Below are 20,329 nucleotides of genomic sequence, written 5' to 3'. Positions count from 1 at the left end.
GTGAAAGTGGGTTTCCTGCAAGAGAAACTATAGTCCAAGCAGGCACTGGCAGCTCCACTTACCGCGTCTGGAGACTTTTGATCCTGCCAAGCATGTCCAGGTGGCCAGCTGAGTACTGCTCAATAACATCCTTGACATCATACGGACGCAACGTCTCCTTGAACTTCCTCTTGGCCACCAGGAACTTGAGGATTCTGCAAAAGTGTAAGAATCCAGAAGGCTTGAGGGAAAAGCAGCCGGATAATTTGATGCAAGAACCTGCCCTACAGAGAGAGAGACAGACCACTGGCCTATCGAGCATAGTCTGCTCTGTCTAGTAGCACCTTTCTAGGATTGCAGACAGAAGACTCATCTATACCTGCTAATTGGAGATACCAGGTGGTGGGACCTCATCCATGCAAAGGAGATGCTCTAACCCATTCCCATTACCACTGACCCATGTAGCCCAGTAAGAACTTTTGAAAAGGTGCATGGGATCAAGCCAAAGGATTAGCATCCTGTTCTCACCGTGGCCAACCAGGTGTGTTGAAGCAAAGGCGAAGTGTCCCAGAAGTTTTTGCTACCACCACCTTAGTAGTCAAGATAATCCCACAATTAAATGGTCATTGTTGTCATATATGTTTATATTTGTTTGCTTTGATATAAGCTAATTGGCTTGCGTCGATGTTATCCTTATCTGTGCACTTGGAGTACTGGGCTCTGAGCCCAGAAAGGGGAACAATCTGTAAAACTTGGGTATTTGCCACCTAGGCCCTCATTTGGACAGGTGAAGCAATAGGAAGTCAACTACCTAAAGTCAACTACCCAGCCACCCCCATCTCGAAGTTCAAGTTGTCTCATCAAAAGCAAGGCATCAATCCATCAGAGAGGATGGATGGAAGGAGGAAAGGGGTATCCAGGGCCATGCTTGCCAAACAACACAAGACAAAGTCCCCCAGGGGCCTGAACCAAGAACACTTGCCCCACAGGGCTCACCTCACTGCCCTGATGAGCATCTTCACAGCAGGCATGATGTCTTCAAAAGTCAAGTCACACTGGTAGGCCTTCTCCTCACTGCTTTCCTCTGCAGGACCATCAACTGTGAGCAGAAACAGGGCTTCATGGGAGGACTTGCCTGCCATTCCTGCCTTCTTAGTCAGTTCTAAGGAAGGCAGAAACCTCTGTGCACAGCCCACCATTTGCATAAATTTCCCTCCACTTTCCTCTTTATTTCTCTCCACCCTCCATTGTTCATTTGGGCCATAATTGTTTCTCCCTACCATCAATTGTGTGTGTGTGTGTGTGTGTGTGTGTGTGTGTGTTCCCCTTTTTGCTCTGATTTTGCTTATCCTGGTGTGTGCAAACAAGCAGACACAGAACAATTGCTCAATAGTATAAGCTTGCATCCCAATCAAAGTTGTGAAGATTGAAGGGCAGGAACAGGGCAGTTGTTGCATACTATCAATATCGTATTTAGAACAGGGGCGAAATTCCCCTAGCAGGTTCAGATTGATCAGTGACCCTGCGGCATCTTTATTTCTTCCTTCCTTTCGTAGTAGCATGTGGCTTGGCTCACTTCCTCAAGCTGTCTAGAACACTTTCTTCTGCAGGCATCTTGAGGAGCAGCCCCTATAGAGAAGTGCACACTGCAACCTTCTCTCCCCACCCCAGAACCCCTTCACAACCCCAAACTGTAGCTGCTCTCAAGACCTACCCTCCACAGGTGTCCGGGGCCTCAGCCTCAATGAGGCCCGGAATCTTGTCCTGTCATTGAAGCTCCAGCTCTTCTGCACCTTGGTGGGGCTGATGGCCTCGTTGACATTCTCAGTGCTGGGAGAGCGGCGGAGAGGTGGGACCAGATGCTGCTTCCCCCGGCTGCCCTGCCTCTGGGAATTGTTCAGGCGAATGCGGTCCTTGATGCCCATTTTATTGCTGCAAAGGATTCAGGGGAGGAACGGAGAAATTAGGAGGGAGGTGGGGAGCTCTTGAGCTGGGGAGGATGCAAGCAGCAACCTAAAGGGGGCTCTAGAGAGAAAGAGATAGAGAGATGTGGTGCAATGCACTCTGGTCTCTGGTGGACCAGCTGACTACTTCAAAGAGGGAGATGACTGGAGCTGACTCAATGGTTCTGACATCCTACACCAACTCTAGATGTATGTCAGAATCAGAGAGGAAATATTGGTACAAAGCCTGACCACAACAGGCTAAAGACAGGGCATTTCCCAAGGTCTTGAACTCAGAACCCGAATAAATGACTACTCTACCCACACTGAGACTCAAAGAGGTTCTTATTTAGCCTGTGGTATCTCCCCCCAACTCGTGAATTTCTGTTTGCTCACAAACCAAATTCTAGAAGTCAGGCATCAGCGAAGACCAATGACTGGTCAAAATATGCTGTGTGTCCACCAGCCTCTCATACAGCACAATCCTGTAATATTTTCCTGGGAATAAGCCCCACTGAACTCAGAGTCACTCACTTCTGAGTAGATATGATAGGATTGCAATATGACTAATCCAAAACAGGGCTGGGGAACCTGTGGCCCTCCAGGTGTTGCCGGACTACAACTCCCATCATCCCTGACTTTGGGCCATGTTGGCTGGGGCTGGAGTCCAACATCTGGAGGGCCACAGATTCCCTACCCAATCAGGAATGTAAGTGTGACACGGTGGTTCCAAGGCATGCGTGTTGTGCCCCAATTGATGCATTTTAGCCTGGATTAGTTAATCCAGAATAAGAAGGTGGTCCTAGCTAGTGTACAAATGGCAGTAGAAACTGTGGCAGTGATTATTATTATTTTTGTAATTTTGTTTTGCAATTAATGGGTGTCTTTTTTTAAAAAAAAAAACTTTTACAAATGATTTTGACTGCTTCCCTTCCACAAGGAAGGCTTTATTTTCTGCTGCTTGTGGAAGTGAAAAGACAAGACTAAATGATTGGTTCTTAAATAAGGCAGAGACAACTGTTTCAACTGTTTCAGCCAGTATCAAAGCTAAATCCACTCCTTAGCTCAGTCTTCCCCTAGTGTCCTTCAAATGTTTCTGGGTACAACTCTCCTCCATTGCCCCACCAGTCTCTGGGGCTGATTTTGTAGTGCAATATCTCTGGAGAGCCTCATGGCAGGGAAGGAAATTCTAGCTATGCAGGAGTAGGGAAAAAATCTGCATGAAAAGGGGGAGGGACTAATTTCCCCTCTGTGCTTAGTAAGGGGGCTCTCTAGGATGTGGGGACAGGCATATCATAAATGAGAGCTGCAATTCCACACAGCCTCCCCTAAAAATACAAAAGTGACTTAAGGATTAAGACTTTCTGAGAACGTCAACTCCCCCCCCCCCAAAAAAAAGGATTCTAGTCTTTATCATTGCTAACAACAACATGAAAGTGTGTGAGCAAGTTTTGTTGAATTCTGATTAATATTTGCAAGGATTAGGGGTGGAGTTTCAGGACCCTGAACAGCTCCTGACCCCTCTTTCCAACTAGTAGAACCAGAATAAATGATGCAAAAGTAAGAGTTCATGCATATTTATTTAACAGACATAAGATTGCCGAATTCAGCTTGTTGTATAATTTGAGTTACCTTAGTGCACACACACACAGAAACACACACACACACACACACACACACACACACACACACACACACACACACAGTGCACCCAATCCTGACCACTGACAGTTGTTTTGTTGTTGTTGTTAACAAAGAAATAGGTGAGGGGAGAGAAGGAAAAGGACAAAACCAAGTCATGCCACAAAACTCTATTCATGGTCCAGATGCTACTGAAGTACTTACGGTAAGGGCTGAAAAAGAAAGAAACAAAAATATAAAGCATTAAAAGGACCAAGCGATAAAGAGAGATTGAAAGACACCGCCAGAAGAAGGAGGCCTGGAAAGGAGATGTTTGGATACTCCAGAGGTTTTGGGGGAGTGCATGGGAGCTAGCTAAAATAAATAAGTCTTTCAGTTGATGTTCTGGCTAAATGGCCAAGAGCATCTCCCTTGGTAGGAAGTTGAGGCCTCCAACCCAAGCAAAGCTGACAGTGCAAGGAAGAGGGCAGAAAATCTGTTCCAGAGCCGAATTCACAGTGCTGGTTCTGACCTATAAAACAGCAACAACCTCAGGGGTTATAATGCTTACCCCATATTTGAGTTGAGCATTATGAACTCCTGAAGTGCGTATTTCCAAGTCCCAGAAATACAAATTTTGGTGACATCACTAGCACTGACCCACCGGATTTTTTAATGAAGATCCAGCATTGAAAGAATTGCTACCACTGAGTAATCCAGAGATGGAACAAACAATATGCAGCACAGACCACATCACATAACCCTTTCTAAGATGTCTGGAGGCTATGGAAGGGGAGCCCCATACCCAAGGTGCAAGGACCAGAAGTCACCATTTGGCATAAGATCCACACAAAGGCAAATTTAACAGTAGAGGATTTTACATTTGGGTCTCATCAACTTTCCTTAAAACAAACAAAAGTCAAGAGAAATGTAAGTTTCTTGATCTCACTTGTAAGCTACTCTGGAAGGCATTCTGCCACTCAGGTACAACAAAGCATTGTAAGCCTTCAACATTGAAATAAGAGTGAATGGGCAACATGTGTCTGTCAGAAGCACAATTAAGTAAGAACACAACAAGAGCCCGCTGGATCATCTAGCCCTGAATCCTGTACTCACAGTGGCCAACCAGATGCCTGTGGGGAACCCGCAAGCAGGACTTGAGTGCAAGAGCAACTCTCCCCTCCTGCAGTTTTCCCCAAAAAATTACTCAGAAGCATTACTGCCTCTGACCATGGAGACAGAGAAAAGCCAACATGGTTAACAGCCACCCATAGTCTTCTCCTCCCTGATTTTTTCTGGAAATTGCAGCACAAACAAAAGGATGGATGAGCCCTGAGACTATCCATCTCTTGGCCACCTTCAAGTCCCAGGATGCCTTCTGAATTGGGGTGGGAGGGTGTTTCTGCTCTGGGTAACTTCTTCCATCAATCCTTTCAGCCAGGGGTTTTCAATCTTTTTAACTGGAGACACCCCTTTCCACATTGGCTGGATTTCTGCAGAACCCACTGATGCACTGCAGGGGAGTCTACTGAAGTGCACCCTCAGTTCATGCAAAACACAGATCACAGGCCTCCTCCTACTCCTCAACATCACCTGAGAGCAGCTTTCCACAACCAGGTACCCTCCAGATGCTTTTGGATGGCACCTCACATCAGCCCCAGCCAGCACAACCCATGTTGGCTGGGACCAATGGGAGCTGCCGCCCAAATCTTTTGTAGCACAGCTGGCTGGCAAAGTCTGCCCTCCAAGAACTGAAAGTTCACCCTTTCTGCGCCCCCAGCATTCCTTGCAGCTCTACACTGCTGGGCTGAGGGTAGGGCCATAGTCATGGTTGTCCATTGTGGGGGGGGGCATTTGCCCCCCGAATCCTAAATGCAATTATTTGTTTTACTGTACACAGACTCATGCAAGTTACAAGTGTCACAGACTTCCCCCGACAAAAATGATTTCTGCACACATCCATGGCCATAGCTCAGTGGCAGAGCACATGCTGTGCATGCAGGTCCCAGGTGCAATCCCCAGCAGCATCTCCAGGTAGGGCTAGGAAGGACCTGGCCTGAAACCCTAGAGAGCTGCTGTCAGTCACTGTAGACAATACTGAGCTGGATGGACCAGTCGTCTGACTGAATATAAGGCGGCTTCCTATGATCAGTAATTGTGATCAAGCTGTTGTACTGGAAACGCTTGTCTGGGGTTCTTGCCGAGGGAATGCCAAATGACTTTCAAGCCAGGGTTCCTTGGCACACAATAACTGCCACCAGGGCAGAAATTATTTGTCAGCCTTGTTCCTTGGGTTGCACTGATGGGGCAGTTGTCAACCTCCTTGGCCCCCTTTCCTGCTCCACCCTTCCCCCATGCATCTCAACTAAAAACACAATAGAAATAACTTCAGGGCCAGCCCTTGTGTAGCAAATTCTGCCAGACTAAATTCTTTCCTGTGGTTGAAAACTGATTGAGCCCATCCATGACAACCACCGACTTTTAATTCCATGGATGCACACCTAGGAAAATCGTGGGGCGTGGGGTCAGTAGGTGAGCTTTGAACACAATCCTTTTGAGGTTTAATGCAGAAGAAGTCCTACAGGGTGAGCTGTAGACTCTGAAGACTCTCTGCGTCCCTGCAGATGGGGGTGTGGCACCCAGACGCAGAAGCAAGTGCTCGTATTGGAATCCAATGAAAAGTGGTGACATCACCGTGCTAATGGAACCACTTCCCCTGGAATGATGTTGTGTGTGGGTGTGTGTGAGAGAGAGAATCCACAAAGTCACTACTGGCCCCAAGAGTTATTCCAAACCCACTTTGTCATCAAGCACCTACAGGCAAGCAGATCTCCAGCACAGCTTTCTCAGAGTTGCTATAAGAAAAAAATGGGGAAATCCCGCTTTCTTCCTATTAATTTTTGGCGGTGCTCAGATTATGAAGTGAGGGAAGTAGGGCAGGGGGCTTAATGAAACCTACAAGCTCCACCACCAAAACTTCCCCAATGTAACTGAGCTTTCTCTTCTTCTTCCCTTCCCTTCTAAAAAGAGACAATAAGTGGGCTGTTGCAAAAGGGAAGGGGCAGAGATTCTTCTGCCCCAGCTGAGCACTGATGGAAGCAGAAGTCTATCTTTCTCATTTGAGAACAGGAACTTCCTGACCTGCATCTCTACATTCCCCAAGAAGCCACACGGACCAACTCTGTCTGGCCACATTCAGTCACTAAAGGAATCTCTAATGTACAGCATCCATCATCTTCAGCCAACAGCCGTTCTGACCGTGGCTAATTGGAGCTGCAGCCCAGAAGCATCTTGAGGGCTGCAGACTCCCCTTCCTTGAAACGGAGAAAACAATGTCCTGGCAATACAGCTTGTCTAACAGTGATGTCTCTCAAGTGAGCCCACTGCATTCTCTACAGGTGGGAGGGACCTCGGTGACATCAACACTCTATAAAGCTGAATTCTAGCACAGGGTTGGTGGACCTCATGACTTGAGCTGGTCTGGGTTTTAAACCACCACCACCACCCCTTCTCACTGTCCTTGCTGAGAAGAGGAGTAAAGTATCAAGCTGTTTGGCCAGAAATAAAGGAGGTAATCTATATTGAGTTTAGCTTGATGAGAGGTTCTGCTATTAGCTCCAGGCCCTGTTCAAGAAGCCCCACCCTGAGCCATCACTACCATCTTCTGCCCCAAACACACTCCACCCCCTTGGCTGCTGAGTCTCTACCCCTTGAGCCTCTGGGGGACTTGGGAGTGGTACCTTTTTGAACCATGGGTGATTCCCTCTGTGACACTGTCCTGATAAAATCCACATCTTATAAACATTTGATCAATTTTTGGTCCATCAACTGCCTTCTGTTCAGACAGGTCAAATCCCAACCCAACAGGAAAGGAAGTAGAAAAGTTTAGAAGACTAGGGAAGGGAATCATTTTAAAAGGAGTTTGGGGGACATTGCATAGTTCTCTCTCCATTTTCTAGTTCCAGCTGAAACGCATTAATGGACTCTCATTTTAAGCTGCACTGGAGACTGATTATCTGGTTGCAGGAGAGCAAACATATCTCCCACCAAGAAAGGACTTCATAGCAAGATTCAGAGGGTTACCCCCCATGCACATCTCCATTGCACATTGGCGCAGCATGCCGTCCTTTTTTTTTTTTCTCTAAAGGAAAGGAAAAACCAACATGGGACAAAACAATGCAACGGCAATTAACATCCAATTCAACCCCAAAACATCTCTTGGGTAGCAGATCCAAAGCCTCGGTACCTCTGTTTCCAGCCGGTGTGAATCCGAAAGAAATTCCTTTTACTACTAAAGATCTGGCTAGAGAAATGGAAAGAAAGAAAGAAAACAACAGAAGGGGAAAGGTGGGAGGAGGAGGAGGCAAAAAGTTAGTAAGGGGGGCAGCAGAAGGAAAGTTAGAAGGATGATCCCAGAGGGAAAAAGCCTTGCTGAGGCTGGCAATAATGGATGCTTGTGTGCATACAGCGCCCCCTGCAGAATGAATCATTCAATGACAGATGTGACTGAATATTTAACTCTTATCCATATGTTTTTGAACAGGCATGGGGCAATTTATCAGACCCCTTCAGGAAGCAATCCATTATTATATTTTTTTATTTAAAAAACCTGTTGGAAAAACTTCTGGTTTAAAAAGGATAAGCACATTTCAGAGAAAGAACTGGGGGGGGGGTGCAGCAAATAACCAGGTATTGTACAGGAAGTTTTGGTTCACGCATTCTCTCTCACATTTCGCTCTCTGTCTCCATATGGCAAGCTGCATACTTGAAACTTTGCACGAGAGAAGCAACTGACAGAGACATTCCTGGGGGAAATGGAAGATGCCTCTCTGTGATCGTGATTCTGAGACATGCATTCATTGGAACACTGGAACAGGCGGCTGTGCAGTAGCATCAAAACAAGGCAGTTGTGTCAGCAACCAACGTTTCGGAAGACAGCTTGGAAGAAATAAGTGAGGGCAATGGGCTGAGTCCCCATGACCCTAATGTGGCCTGCTATCAAATCCCATTTTTGGAGGTGTTGCTTATCCATGTCTCTGTTTCTGGGACTGGCAATTGGCTCCCCTCTTAGGCCTGGATATGATCCAGGGGTCATTGATCATTTGCGGTGACCTCCAGATGTTGATGGATTCTCAGTTCCCATCAGCCCTAATCAGCATGGCCAATGGTCAGTGGTGATGGTTGCTAAGAGACCAGCAGGAGGACACCACCTGCTTTAGAGCCTAAAAAGCATGCAGGCAAGATCTCTGCGGTAACAATGTACTGGTTTCTTTCCTGATACTCACACATACACACATTCACAAACACACACCCAAGGTTTATTTGGCTTTGATGACCTCTCCCCAAGCAGTAGCTGCAGATCGTCCGTACTTCTGGAAGAAAACCTACCGTCCTTTGGTCTCTCTTTTGAGGGGGAATAAAAGCACACAGCGGCTTTGAGGGAAAGGTTACCTTAGGCGTAAACACTTGTGGGGTGGAGCTTCGTCTTCTTTCCAGCTTCCAGGAATGAATGGGGAATGGTGAAGATGGGAAGGTGGAGGAAGGACGAGGAGGAGGAGTGGAGGGAGGCAAAGAGGAGGGGAGAGAGAAAAAGATGATGAAATGAGATAGGGACTGCAAAGGAGACTTGAGGAGGGGAAACTATCCGGCCCAGCAACACAGACCTTCATATAGTCAAGACAATCCAGTTGGTTGCATCCAGTGACAAATCTGCCCTGCTGAGGACTGGCAGATTTGTCATTTTATTTTTTAGCCTCAAGAAATATTTGCTGCCCGTCTGTTACGAAGGAACAAACACACAATGGATTTTCAGCACCATGAAGCACAAGCTTTGTAGTCTCTGCTTCCCACCTTCCATCCCCACGAGTTGCCAAACCCTCTCCAGTGTTTATAGGTTCTACAAACAGCTTTCTGCTCCTAAAGCAGAAGTCCCTTGTCCCTCCTCTTACACATAAGGACCCAACTGCCATGCTGTTGGCTGCTGTCTGTTTAGAAACCACCTCCCATTGGAAAGACCCCCAAATGTCTGACTTTGGCCAGATGGCAAGGGAAAGCTTGAGATTTGGCTCTTTTTGAGCATCTACAACACAGAAGAGCTGTCAGAGGCCAAACTAAACATGATCTGTATAAAAAGTTCTGGTTCCCGTACAACAGCCATGTAAATAGAAGTGATGTCAGTGTCAGACCTCCAGCCGCTCATGGTTGCTTTGGGAGAGGCTATGTCTCAGATGATTCAGTTATTTTGCAGTGTCTCTGCTTAATTCTCCTTCTTATATGTGAGTGATGTAGGCACATAAAACCTACAGGTTTTATTATAGTTGTTAAAAACCAATAAAATATGTCTTTTTTAAAGTCTCTACCTCTGATCCGGTCACCATGTGCATAGATCATCATACCTTCTGCCTTGCAGATCTTCCCCCTCCTGTCACTCTCTGCCACCCAGTGGCATAGCATGGGCGGGGCCATGGGGTGGTTGCCCTGGGCACAAAGTTCTTAGGGGTGCAAAATTTCAAAAGAAAAAGAAAGTAGTAATGAAAAATGAAAATAGTGCCTCCTCCTCCCACAGAAAATCTCCCAGTGTTCACATGGGTGGACTGGGGAGTGGATTTGGGCAGCTGGTTGCTATGGTGCCCTCTGCACAGGCTTTAGAAAGTTACCCACTCCCAACCAATCCCCGTCCCACTCTCAGCTGTGCTTGACACTCATGGGGCACTGCAGCTACAAATTGGACAGGTTGCTGAGCTATTGCCCCTTCAATTCAACCTATTGGCAGGCAGTGCCAAGGATACTTTCCTTAACCTGGACACTGGTAACCCACGCTATGCCACTGCTGCCACCCCTTTGATTCAGAGCAGATTTCCTGATCACATGGATGAGAGAGAGGGGGGGGGAAGTAGCTTGTGCTGCTTATTCTCTAAACCTCTTTGTAACTACTGGAGACCAGAATAAAGAAGCCCAGTCCTCACCTCCAAGTCTTCAGAAACAAATTTTCCATTGTCCATTGTCTATTCATTCTGCCCTACAATCACAGCAGCAAGAAACATATCCTAAAAACTTTGGTTCTCAGGGTTCTGAGGTGGGCACTAAAATTGTGATAGAAAACTAGATTCCCACTGTCTTACAATCCACACCAAAAGGCCAGGATGGTGACAGCTATAATTTACAAACACCGAAGCTCTCTGTCTGTAGAAAATGCACTTGTTAAAAATGATTAATTAGAATAGGCAAGATGTAGCGGCAGACTCCAGTCAGAAGGGGGAGGCCAAGAACAAGGACTGGTGGTGCATTCAAGTCAAAGGGCCTTTGCAGACCGGAAGGAAGCCAGTTCAACGTCTGTCAGGTGTTAAACCAGAAGGCAGCAGAAGCAGCAGAGTGAGAAAGAGCCAGCACACCAGACAGACAGAGGGGACACACCACAGGCATGGAGGAGGCTTTGACCCTACCTTTCCCCTGAGCAAAATGGAGGATGGATGGTTTTCAGGCCAGAGGTGAAGGAGTGGTACGGTGGTGGAGCTCCATCAGGGAATTTCCTCACCTCAGAGTTCCTGAGCCCCCCGTTGCGAGCTCGGTGCAAGTGGTCAAACATAAGGACCAGTTCTCTAGGGGTGGGTCCAAATAAAAACATGGAGAAATTAAAATGCTTTGAAAAGGGGGAGAGAGAAATAAATAAATAAAATAAAATAAAATATCAATATAACATGCAGAAATTGAAGGGGAGGCATAAAGACGGGGGTGGGATACCCCATAATTCTTTCAGTTGTTTGAGTTGGTCTCTCCAAGGTGTGAATTGGCCAAGGTGGGTTTGTTGAACTGGGGGGGTTACAGATGTTCACCTTTGGTATTTTGCCTTCGAATGACTGATCAAAACCTTGCAGTTTGGGTGAGGCTTCATAGTTGGACCTGGACCTTATAAACTGCTTGGTTCTGCACACAGCTTGAAAACACATTGAAATTACGGGACACAACAAAATATGCCGTCCCTAACCTTCCGATGGCAGCAGAGTGAACTGCATACAAAGCTACTGTATTGTCAAAGCAAGTTATGGCTCAGCTGTGGGGTGCTTTCGCTGCTGATGGAAGACATGCCTGTTCATCCAGGCCAAGGGTAGCAACATGGAGACCTGAGGATGTTATGGTCTGGAGCAGTGTTTCCCAACCTTGGGTCTCCGGCTGTTTTTGGACAGCAACTCCCATCATCCCTAGCTAGAAAGACCAGTAGTCTAGGATGATGAGAACTGTACTCCAAAAACAGCTGGAGACCCAAGGTTGGGAAACACTGGTCTAGAGTTCCCATCACTCTCAGTCAGCCTGGCCAACGGGACGAGACGCTGAGAGTTGTACAACAAAACAACTGACTGGCCCCAGGCTGGCTACCCCAACCCTTCATATTATTAGTAGACTTTGGTGATTGTGGCAATTTTACTGCTTATGAATTTTTATTGGATACTGTTATGCCTTATTATTGCGCAAACCACTGTGGTATTCTTTTTGGTAAATGAAAAGCAGTGTAGAAATATTTTGATAAATAAATAAATAAAAATAAACAAAATAGCACGCAAACAAAATAGGAACTTGCAGCACCTTGCTCTTTAGAGTGCTCTATTTTCATCTTGCTGGAGCAGAGATTGCCCAAGTTGCACCCACCGGCACTAATGTAATCACTTCTTATGGTGCCCACAAAAGCACCAAAGCACAAAAATATCCCCTTAAAAATTGACAATGCATGAACAACTGATAGCTTTTCCCGGTTGGTTCCTGCTTTCACTGATTCAGGCCCTCTTACGTGGGACCTGCTCCCTTGAAATACGCCTGCAATCCATGGGACGCCAGATCTCCCCAACTGTTCTGAGAAGTGCAAAGAGCTTCTTTCTGTGAATGAACATGGGGGCACTTGATGCATATGCCACTTCCCCCACTGACTTGAGGGGGGGTTCTGGGAGGGGGGGAGCTGCCATACCACTTTGGAGCCCTGTTTTCCCCCTGCTATTGTAGATGCGGCAGCAATTTTGTGTTCTGCCACACCCCCGCAGCAGCCATCAAGAGGCAGGCACCCACAGCACTTTCTCAAAATTCCAGATGGGCTTACTGGCCCCAAAGGTTTGGCTGCCTCTGTGACAGACACCACTGAAGACGTTTTCTAAAACCAGGCCATATGAGGTAAGTATGGAAGTCATTCCTTGTACTTTGCAGAATCAGTCATCTTACAACTGCATTGCAGGGGGTTGGACTAGACGACCGGCTCTCCCACTCTATGATCCTGTGGTGCAAACTTGCTGGACTAGGTTGTCATATGACTTCTACTATGGGTTGCTATAGGTCCCTACTTGAGACCCTGAAGAGCCTGTCTAATGAGGCAGAACTTAACGAGATGGATTAACAAGTCTGATTCAGTAAAAGCCAGCGTCGTATGTCCACACCCACCAGTGCATATTCATGTATATATGTGAGTATATATATCAGCACGTAAAAACCAGGGGTCTCCTCCAACATCCACACCACGCTTCCCAGTCTCCACAGAAGTCTTTGCAAACAAAGTCCCGACACTGATTGAGATGGTAAAGTCATGTGTTAAGGGAGAGGGGGATGGAACTGTGATGGAAGTGTGATGTGTTGTGATGAGGGTGTGAGATCTGCACACAATCCCCAGCATGTAGATGTTCTGTTTCACTCCTCCACTGGCTCCAGGGAAAATAGCAGCACAAGAGGCATAAACCACTGCCTCACCTTTAAAAGTCATACCACCACACTCCTGAGGGCACCTGTGTTTTTCCTCTCCCGTGCAATAGAATGGCTGTCATTCACTACTATGGAAGCAAAAGAGCATTGCACAGGGAGAGAGACTGTCCCTTCAACCCAAGTGCCTGCAATGTTCAGGCCCCCTATGCTCTCCCTTCCCATCCTAATGACAGACATCTGACTAGTGCATAGACTGAACAGAGGCAGAAAAAGAACAGTGGATTATTGCTGCGTGGCAACATTTTCCCCAAATTAATTCACCATATAAACTCGCCTTAAGTTAACATAAGAACCCCCCTGATTTGGATCTATCAGACACCAGCTACCCAACACTGGATGAATGCCAGAAAGTCGGTGACACAAAATGTCCCCACCGTTCTTATTTGTTGGGGAACGGATACGTCTGTTATATTGAAAACTGTTACATGAAATGGCAACAATCCACAACGAAAACAGGAAAAAGTGTAACTTTAGTCCAACCGCTGCCATCCTGAACCTGATGTTATTTATCAGCCCCACTGGCTTAGCCATTCTGGCCAACCCTGGCTCTCCACCTCTTGGCTTGCAGAGAGTCTGTGAATTTTAGGGGCCCACCACCAAGTAGGCTCCTCCACCAAGGCAACTTCACACCTACCTAAATGATGGAAGGATGCTGTCGTAATAGCACCAGGTGGCTGTCAGGTAGGCTCGGCTGACATCCGTTGAGTAGAGGCGCCACGCAGCCTGCACCAACCGGGACGAGGGGGTAGGGGTGGGGAAAGAGAAGGGCATGTTCTTTATGCACTGCTTGTTTCCCCCAGTGGCCATCTCGTTATTGTTACTGATTGACACTCTGTCATTTTTAAATCAAGGTGGCTCACGGAGATATCATTATAACAAGATAAACAAGATATATATCTCCCTAATTCCCTTTCTTTCTTTGAATTCATCAATTAACAGCATTAATAACAAATAGAACTTAATGTCTAGTGAAGGATGACAACTGGACATTAAACAAAAGAATATGCGGCTTCGGGAGGAAATGATCGACATATGTTTGCAACAGGAGCTGGAAACCTGATTTTAAGAAATTGTATTAAATTTAAGTAATTTGGTCTGATTTGTAACAATTTGGATTTTTTTTTTTATAGAAAAAATGAATAGCAAATACAATGACTAGAACTAAAAAACCCAGAATTGTGTGTGTTTTTTAACTAAATAGTGCCCCTATATCTATAAGGCAATCAGAAGTGGTCTAATAAGGATGGCCATTTTCAAAAACATGGCCACTTGTGCTGTGGATTATTTACTGGAGCCCTGAAGCTAAGTGATCATGAGAGACTCAAAAAAGCAGCCAGGAAGGGACTGTATAATGGGATATATTAGGTCTTTCCTAGTCCCTTGAGAGAAACTACAGTAAAAAAGACATGCAAGATAAACTCCACCTCAGCATTGTTACAGGGGATAAACAAGATAAGAGCAAAACCACAACAAAATAAGCAGGGGATAAACAAGATAAGAGCAAAACTGCAACAAAATCACAGCAACTATAAAGTGCAACCGGGACCATCTTTGGCTGCATACACCATACATTCAAAGCACACCCAAATCCCAGGAACCATAGTTTGTTAAGGGTACTGGGAATTGTAGATCCCCGAAGGGTAAACCACAATTCCCAGGATTCTGGAGGGGTGTGTGTGGATGTGCTTTGAATGTATGGTGTGTACACTTCTTTTTCTAATACAGTGGTACCTCGGTTTAAGTACACAATTGGTTCTGGAAGTCCGTACTTAACCTGAAGCGTACTTAACCTGAAGCGAACTTTCCCATTGAAAGTAATGGAAAGTGGATTAATCCATTCCAGACGGGTCCGCAGAGTACTTAAACTGAAAGTACTCAAACCGAAGCGTACTTAAACCGAGGTATGACTGTACAGAAGACCAGGTATATTCTCACCCACCAACCCAACCTGATTTTGGCCAGACATTGTTGGGAAAAGGATTCTGAATTTTAAAGGTAAATCTAGAAAAAGCTTCACAGGGGAGGAATTGCACTATTGCTTTGGCAGAAATGGGGCCAAAATCTGCTGCCTTTTACCCCACAGATGTCCCAGGCAGCAATCTTTGCAAATCAAGCCGAAAGATTCCCTCTCCATTCATTCATTCATTCATTCATTCATTCATTCATACTTGCATACTGTAATGTAACACAATCTCTAATTGGTCCACACACAATGCAAGTGCCACTTTCCTCCTTTACTTTCCAGAGCGACTTGCCCTTTCCCTTCACAGAAATATGGTCTCACTTTACACGGGCACCACTGGCAATTGTGGTTCTGTCACAAAACTGAAACGGTTCCCGTGGTTTGAAGCTATGGTTAAGAGGGAATCTGATTTCTGCAAATCACAGAGGGCATCACTGCTCATTTAACATGAAGGTGTGTTTAATGCTGGGAAATGAAGGGAGCGGTGGTGCTGGCCTGCATTCACAAGGCTGGCTTCCGATTTGAAAACCATAGCGAAAGGGGTTCTGCCACATGGGGCAATGGAAAAAGGAGCTCCCCTCCCCATTCCGCATACAGATATGGACCATATTTCACCACACCATGTAGAAACATTGGAAGCTGTCTTGCGCTGTATCAGATTATTGGCCCATCTAGTTCAGAACTGTCTCAGAATTCACAGCAAGTTCTCCAGCCCTACCTGGAGAAGCCGGGGATTGAACCTGGGACTTTTTGCATACCTTAGTGGGTGGGGGGCAAGTCACACAGTGTATTCAGCTCTGTGCTCCACAACAACGGTAGGGCTGGTCACATCTCCCTGTACCATCACATTCTTGTGAACTGGGTTTAGACACTGTACTTCTCAGTCTAACAGAGAGGCTGTGTTTTGTCTCATCACACATTCCAGTATTAATCCGTTTTCATTTGATCAGATGCCTTGAGTATGAGACGCTCAAACCCATAGAGAGGATTTGGGGCAGAGGCAGGGGGACAGGGCAGGCAGTAGGGCTGGGGCCTAAACCAGAGGATGATGAGCCCATAATCTTCTCCCAGGAGTCCTCAAATTACAGCAGCTCAATATTCGGAGATGTTTCTCCCAAATCTTTTCCTATTTATTTCTGGGGTGGGGGAATGCTCTATAGGGAATTATTGTGGGTTGGGCGGAAGAAAGAAAGTGGACGGCCATATCATCATTTTCCATCTGCTCCAGAAAGCAAGGCCTTCTGAATTGGCCGGCGTTATCAGGTGGGGAAGGAGAGAGGAGCCCTTCTCGGGAGCAAAGGGGACAGAGAGCTGTGTCCTTGTGATTGCTTTGTGTGCTGAAACAATGAGTGTGTTCCCCTTTTGTCTGGCTCACTGTCCATTTCCAGCTGTTCCTTGTCAGCCTTTCAGTGAATGAAAGGCAACATGGAGCTGCATTTAGCAGTGGGGCAGCAGGAAAGCTGACAGGAGGAGATGGGGGGGGCAGGAGGGGTCCCCTTTGTCACAAGAGTCCTCTGAACCAGAGAGATAACGCAGGAGTCAGAAGCATCGCCTTTCCAGCAACAATGGGAGGGGAACAATCTAGGCACATAGCTAGTACATCCGGATTTTTGTTCTTTGCCCCGATGGCAGGTTCTATATTATGAAATGCAGGGCAGATGGAGGGACAGCCAAAGAAAAACTGAATCGGAACTGGGTGTGAGCATGCAACATGGGGAGGGGAAAGGGGGCCAAGAAGGAGGTCACAGATAGAACAAGGATGAATAGGGAAAGGGCCAGACTGCGACACTGGGCTTCTTGGGGAGGCAGGGCAGGATATAAATTTAATGAATGATATTATTGTGCAGGGGAACCAGTCAGGGGCATGCCAGATCTTGTTGGACTCCAAATCCCATCATCCCCCCCACAGGCTGTGCTGGCTGCAAGGGCTGTTGGGAGTTGGGCAGTTGCTGCCAGTCAGTGTAGACAATATTAAGCTAGATGGGCCAATAGGCTAAAGCCTCCAATGTTTCTATGTTTCAAGTAAAAAGCTGCTTCTTATGTGAAAAATAATAATATATGTAACCATGGGAGATAGGCCATCTACACCCAAACCTCTAGGACTTGGAGCAGGTTTCTTGGCTAGCTTTAGCAGTTCTTCTTTCCCCTTTGGATCCCGCTTTGATGGGGTTAACATGCCGAGCTCATAGGAAAACCAGAGTCCTGGGAAAAGCTGAAGGGATTCCCACCCACCACCTTTTCCTATGACATGCCCAGCTATTGTATTTAGGCAAGAGAAGGGGGCCTGGGCTGCATTTTCCTTAAATAGGGCTTCCATTGTTCTTTCAACTGACAGTGGCTCTCTGAGATCTCAGGAAGAGAGAGGGAGTCTTTCTTTCTGAGCCCTAATGAGATATTTTTATCCAGAGAGAGTGGCGACTGAACCTGGGACCTTAGGCACAACATTGTACTGTGAACTGGGACCCCCCCCCCACACTTGACCATTACTCTACTAGCAATGATACTTAGGGCTTGTTCCATGCTTTCTAGGCATGGGTCGGAGTGGTTTTTCATTTGCCCTGCTGCTTTCCCCAGGAAAACCTGCTGTTTACCACTGAATTTGGCAATCTGCAGAAAACCTAATTGCCGTTTGTTCCAATTCAGTGCTAAACCATGGGTTTTCCCAGTGGAAAGCAATGGGACAAGAGGAAATCTGTGTGAGCCCTTGTTCCCACTGTCATCAATTTTCCAAGGCAGGCAGAGTGACGTTTTCCCCAACTGACGGTCCGTTGCCTGGGATGCTTTGCCACTAAGCTGTGCCCCCCTTTTGTGCCAAGAAAAGCTCCACACTGTGATCTATGCAAATTTGCTTACTTTCTCTTATTTTGCATAATGCATTGTCATATTGTTTGTCCTGGGGAGGAGCTATATTGCTTTAAGAAACTGCTGCTCGGCCTTGCTTTCCCCCCCCCCCTCCTTCCCACCCATCCCTCCTTCCTCGTGTGCCATGCCTTTTAGCTGATTTCCATAAGCCTAAAAGAGCAGGGTAAAAATGTTTCAAGGGGATTGTTTATTTGAGATTCCTGCATTGCAGAGGGTTGGACTAGATCAGGCATCCCCAAACTTCGGCCCTCCAGATGTTTTGGACTACAATTCCCATCTTCCCCGACCACTGGTCCTGTTAGCTAGGGATCATGGGAGTTGTAGGCCAAAACATCTGGAGGGCCGCAGTTTGGGGATGCCTGGACTAGATGAATCTTGGGGATCCCTGTAACTCTACCATTCTGTGATTCTAAATAAGTAACACCTGGTTTCTTTTTTGGGGGGGGTTATTCCAGCCATTCCATGAGGCGTTGTCCATACCCTCCCAAGCGTACCTCCACAATTACAAGGGCAAGGATTTGGCTATCACAAATAAAGAAGTGGGGGGAAATCCCAGGATCACAGCCCACCCACAGAGCTGGAGAAGGGCCTTACGCCAAACTCTATCTGCTTTCTATCCACCTGGATCAAGTTAGCCGCCGGTGTCCGTCTCTTCTCAAAATGTTTCTGCCGATGCTGCTCTTGAACTTTGAGAGCAAACCCCGAGCCCAGGATCCCCTGTGTGGAAAAGAGAAATGGAGCAGGAAAATAGAGGTCAAGGTCTAATTTCGGAGGAGGAGCCCCACCAACTGCTTGGGAAAAGCCCATCAGCCCATCTGCTTGTGCTAGACAAGGGCCTTGGTGTCTCCTCACCTCCCCCTACCCACCAGTCTGCCATCCCTGTTAGCCTCTCCCCCAGGTCTCATTGGCACCTACTTACAGCAGGTAGAGCAAAGAAGGAAATGCCCAGGAGGGCAAAGCAGGCTGCCAACACCCGCCCCAGCCATGTCTGTGGGGTCTTGTCCCCGTAGCCAATGGTGGTGAGTGTGATCTGAAAGCAGAAGAGGAGACATCAATACAAATCCTTTGCCATCACCCTTCAGTCAATCTGGCACCTTCCAAAGGTTGTCAAGACAGCAGCCCTCACATTGGCCATGCTGGTTGGTGGGAGATGTAGCCCAACAACATTTGAGAATAGAATAGAATAGAATAGAATAGAATAGAATAGAATAGAATTAAAGAGTTGGAAGGGACCATGAGGGTCATCTAGTCCAAGCCCCTGCAATGCAGGAATCTTTTGCCCAACATGGGTCTCGAACCCACAACCCTGAGATTAAGAGTCTCACTCTCTACTGACTGAGCTATCTCAGTCAGGTTGACTGGCTAGGACTAGGCTGGCATCCTCTCGATTCACGTCAACTTCTGGTTCCTTCACACGTTCAGAGGGTAAAGCTAAGGTACACAACACCTTTCATTTCTTAAGTTCAGTTCATCACAAAACGAACTGAAAATAAAACGTCCAGCACCATAATGCCGTCACAAACATCTACGGAGTCACCACACTTGGAATATGGTGTCCTTTTCTGGTTGCCTCACCTCCAGTTGGAGCTGGGCAAGATTCAGAAGAAGGGGATGGAGCAATTCCCCTATGAGGAAAGGTTACAAACATTTTGAATTTTTCATTTTAAATAAAAGGTGTGTAGGGGGAGGGGGCATGGTGTGGCAAAAGAGAAAATCTCTCTCTCTCTCTCTCTCTCTCTCTCTCTCTCTCTCTCTCTCTCTCTCTCTCTCCTAGAACTCAGGAATATTCAATTACCGGTAAGCTGAATGTTGGAAGATTCAGGACAAGCAAAAAGAAACCACTTCTTCACACATTACATAGTAAGACAATGGAATGTGCTCCTACAAGAGGTTGTGATGTCCACCAACTTGGATGGCTTTAAAAGGGAATTAGACAATTCCATGGAGGATAAGGCTATCAATGGCTACTAAGCATGTAGGCGATACACTAGTAGTAGTACACTACTTTCTGTGCTGGAGGGTGTTATGCCTCCCAACGCCAGTTGCTGGAAGCTCACATGGGGAGAGTTGCGGCTGTTGCTTTCAGGCCCTCCTTGCAGGTTTTCCATTGGGGTATCTGGTTGGCCATTCTTAGAAAAAGATGTTGGACCCCTCTGGTCTTTATCAAACACAGTTGTACCTTGGAAGTCGAACGGAATCCATTCCAGAAGTCCGTTTGACTTCCAAA

The 20,329-nt window shown here is 46.7% G+C and overlaps 1 protein-coding gene across 1 annotated transcript in view; it reads right to left on the bottom strand.

The window, feature by feature from the left end:
* KCNQ4 (potassium voltage-gated channel subfamily Q member 4) overlaps positions 1-20,329 on the bottom strand; it is a 91,005-nt gene that overhangs the window by 6,725 nt on the left and 63,951 nt on the right. Inside the window, exons 6-12 of the mRNA XM_035121190.2 lie at positions 19,022-19,132; positions 18,724-18,819; positions 13,912-14,000; positions 10,985-11,140; positions 1,694-1,911; positions 976-1,078; positions 63-194 (exon numbers count right to left, since the gene is read on the bottom strand). Of these exons, the coding sequence (XP_034977081.2) occupies positions 63-194; positions 976-1,078; positions 1,694-1,911; positions 10,985-11,140; positions 13,912-14,000; positions 18,724-18,819; positions 19,022-19,132 (905 nt within the window). The remainder of the gene's footprint in view (positions 1-62; positions 195-975; positions 1,079-1,693; positions 1,912-10,984; positions 11,141-13,911; positions 14,001-18,723; positions 18,820-19,021; positions 19,133-20,329) is intronic.

Source organism: Zootoca vivipara, chromosome 6, assembly GCF_963506605.1.
Source record: "Zootoca vivipara chromosome 6, rZooViv1.1, whole genome shotgun sequence".
Taxonomy (NCBI): Eukaryota; Metazoa; Chordata; class Lepidosauria; order Squamata; family Lacertidae; genus Zootoca; species Zootoca vivipara.
Note: the sequence above shows the minus strand (reverse complement) of the source record. Positions and strands in the feature narration are given on the sequence as shown.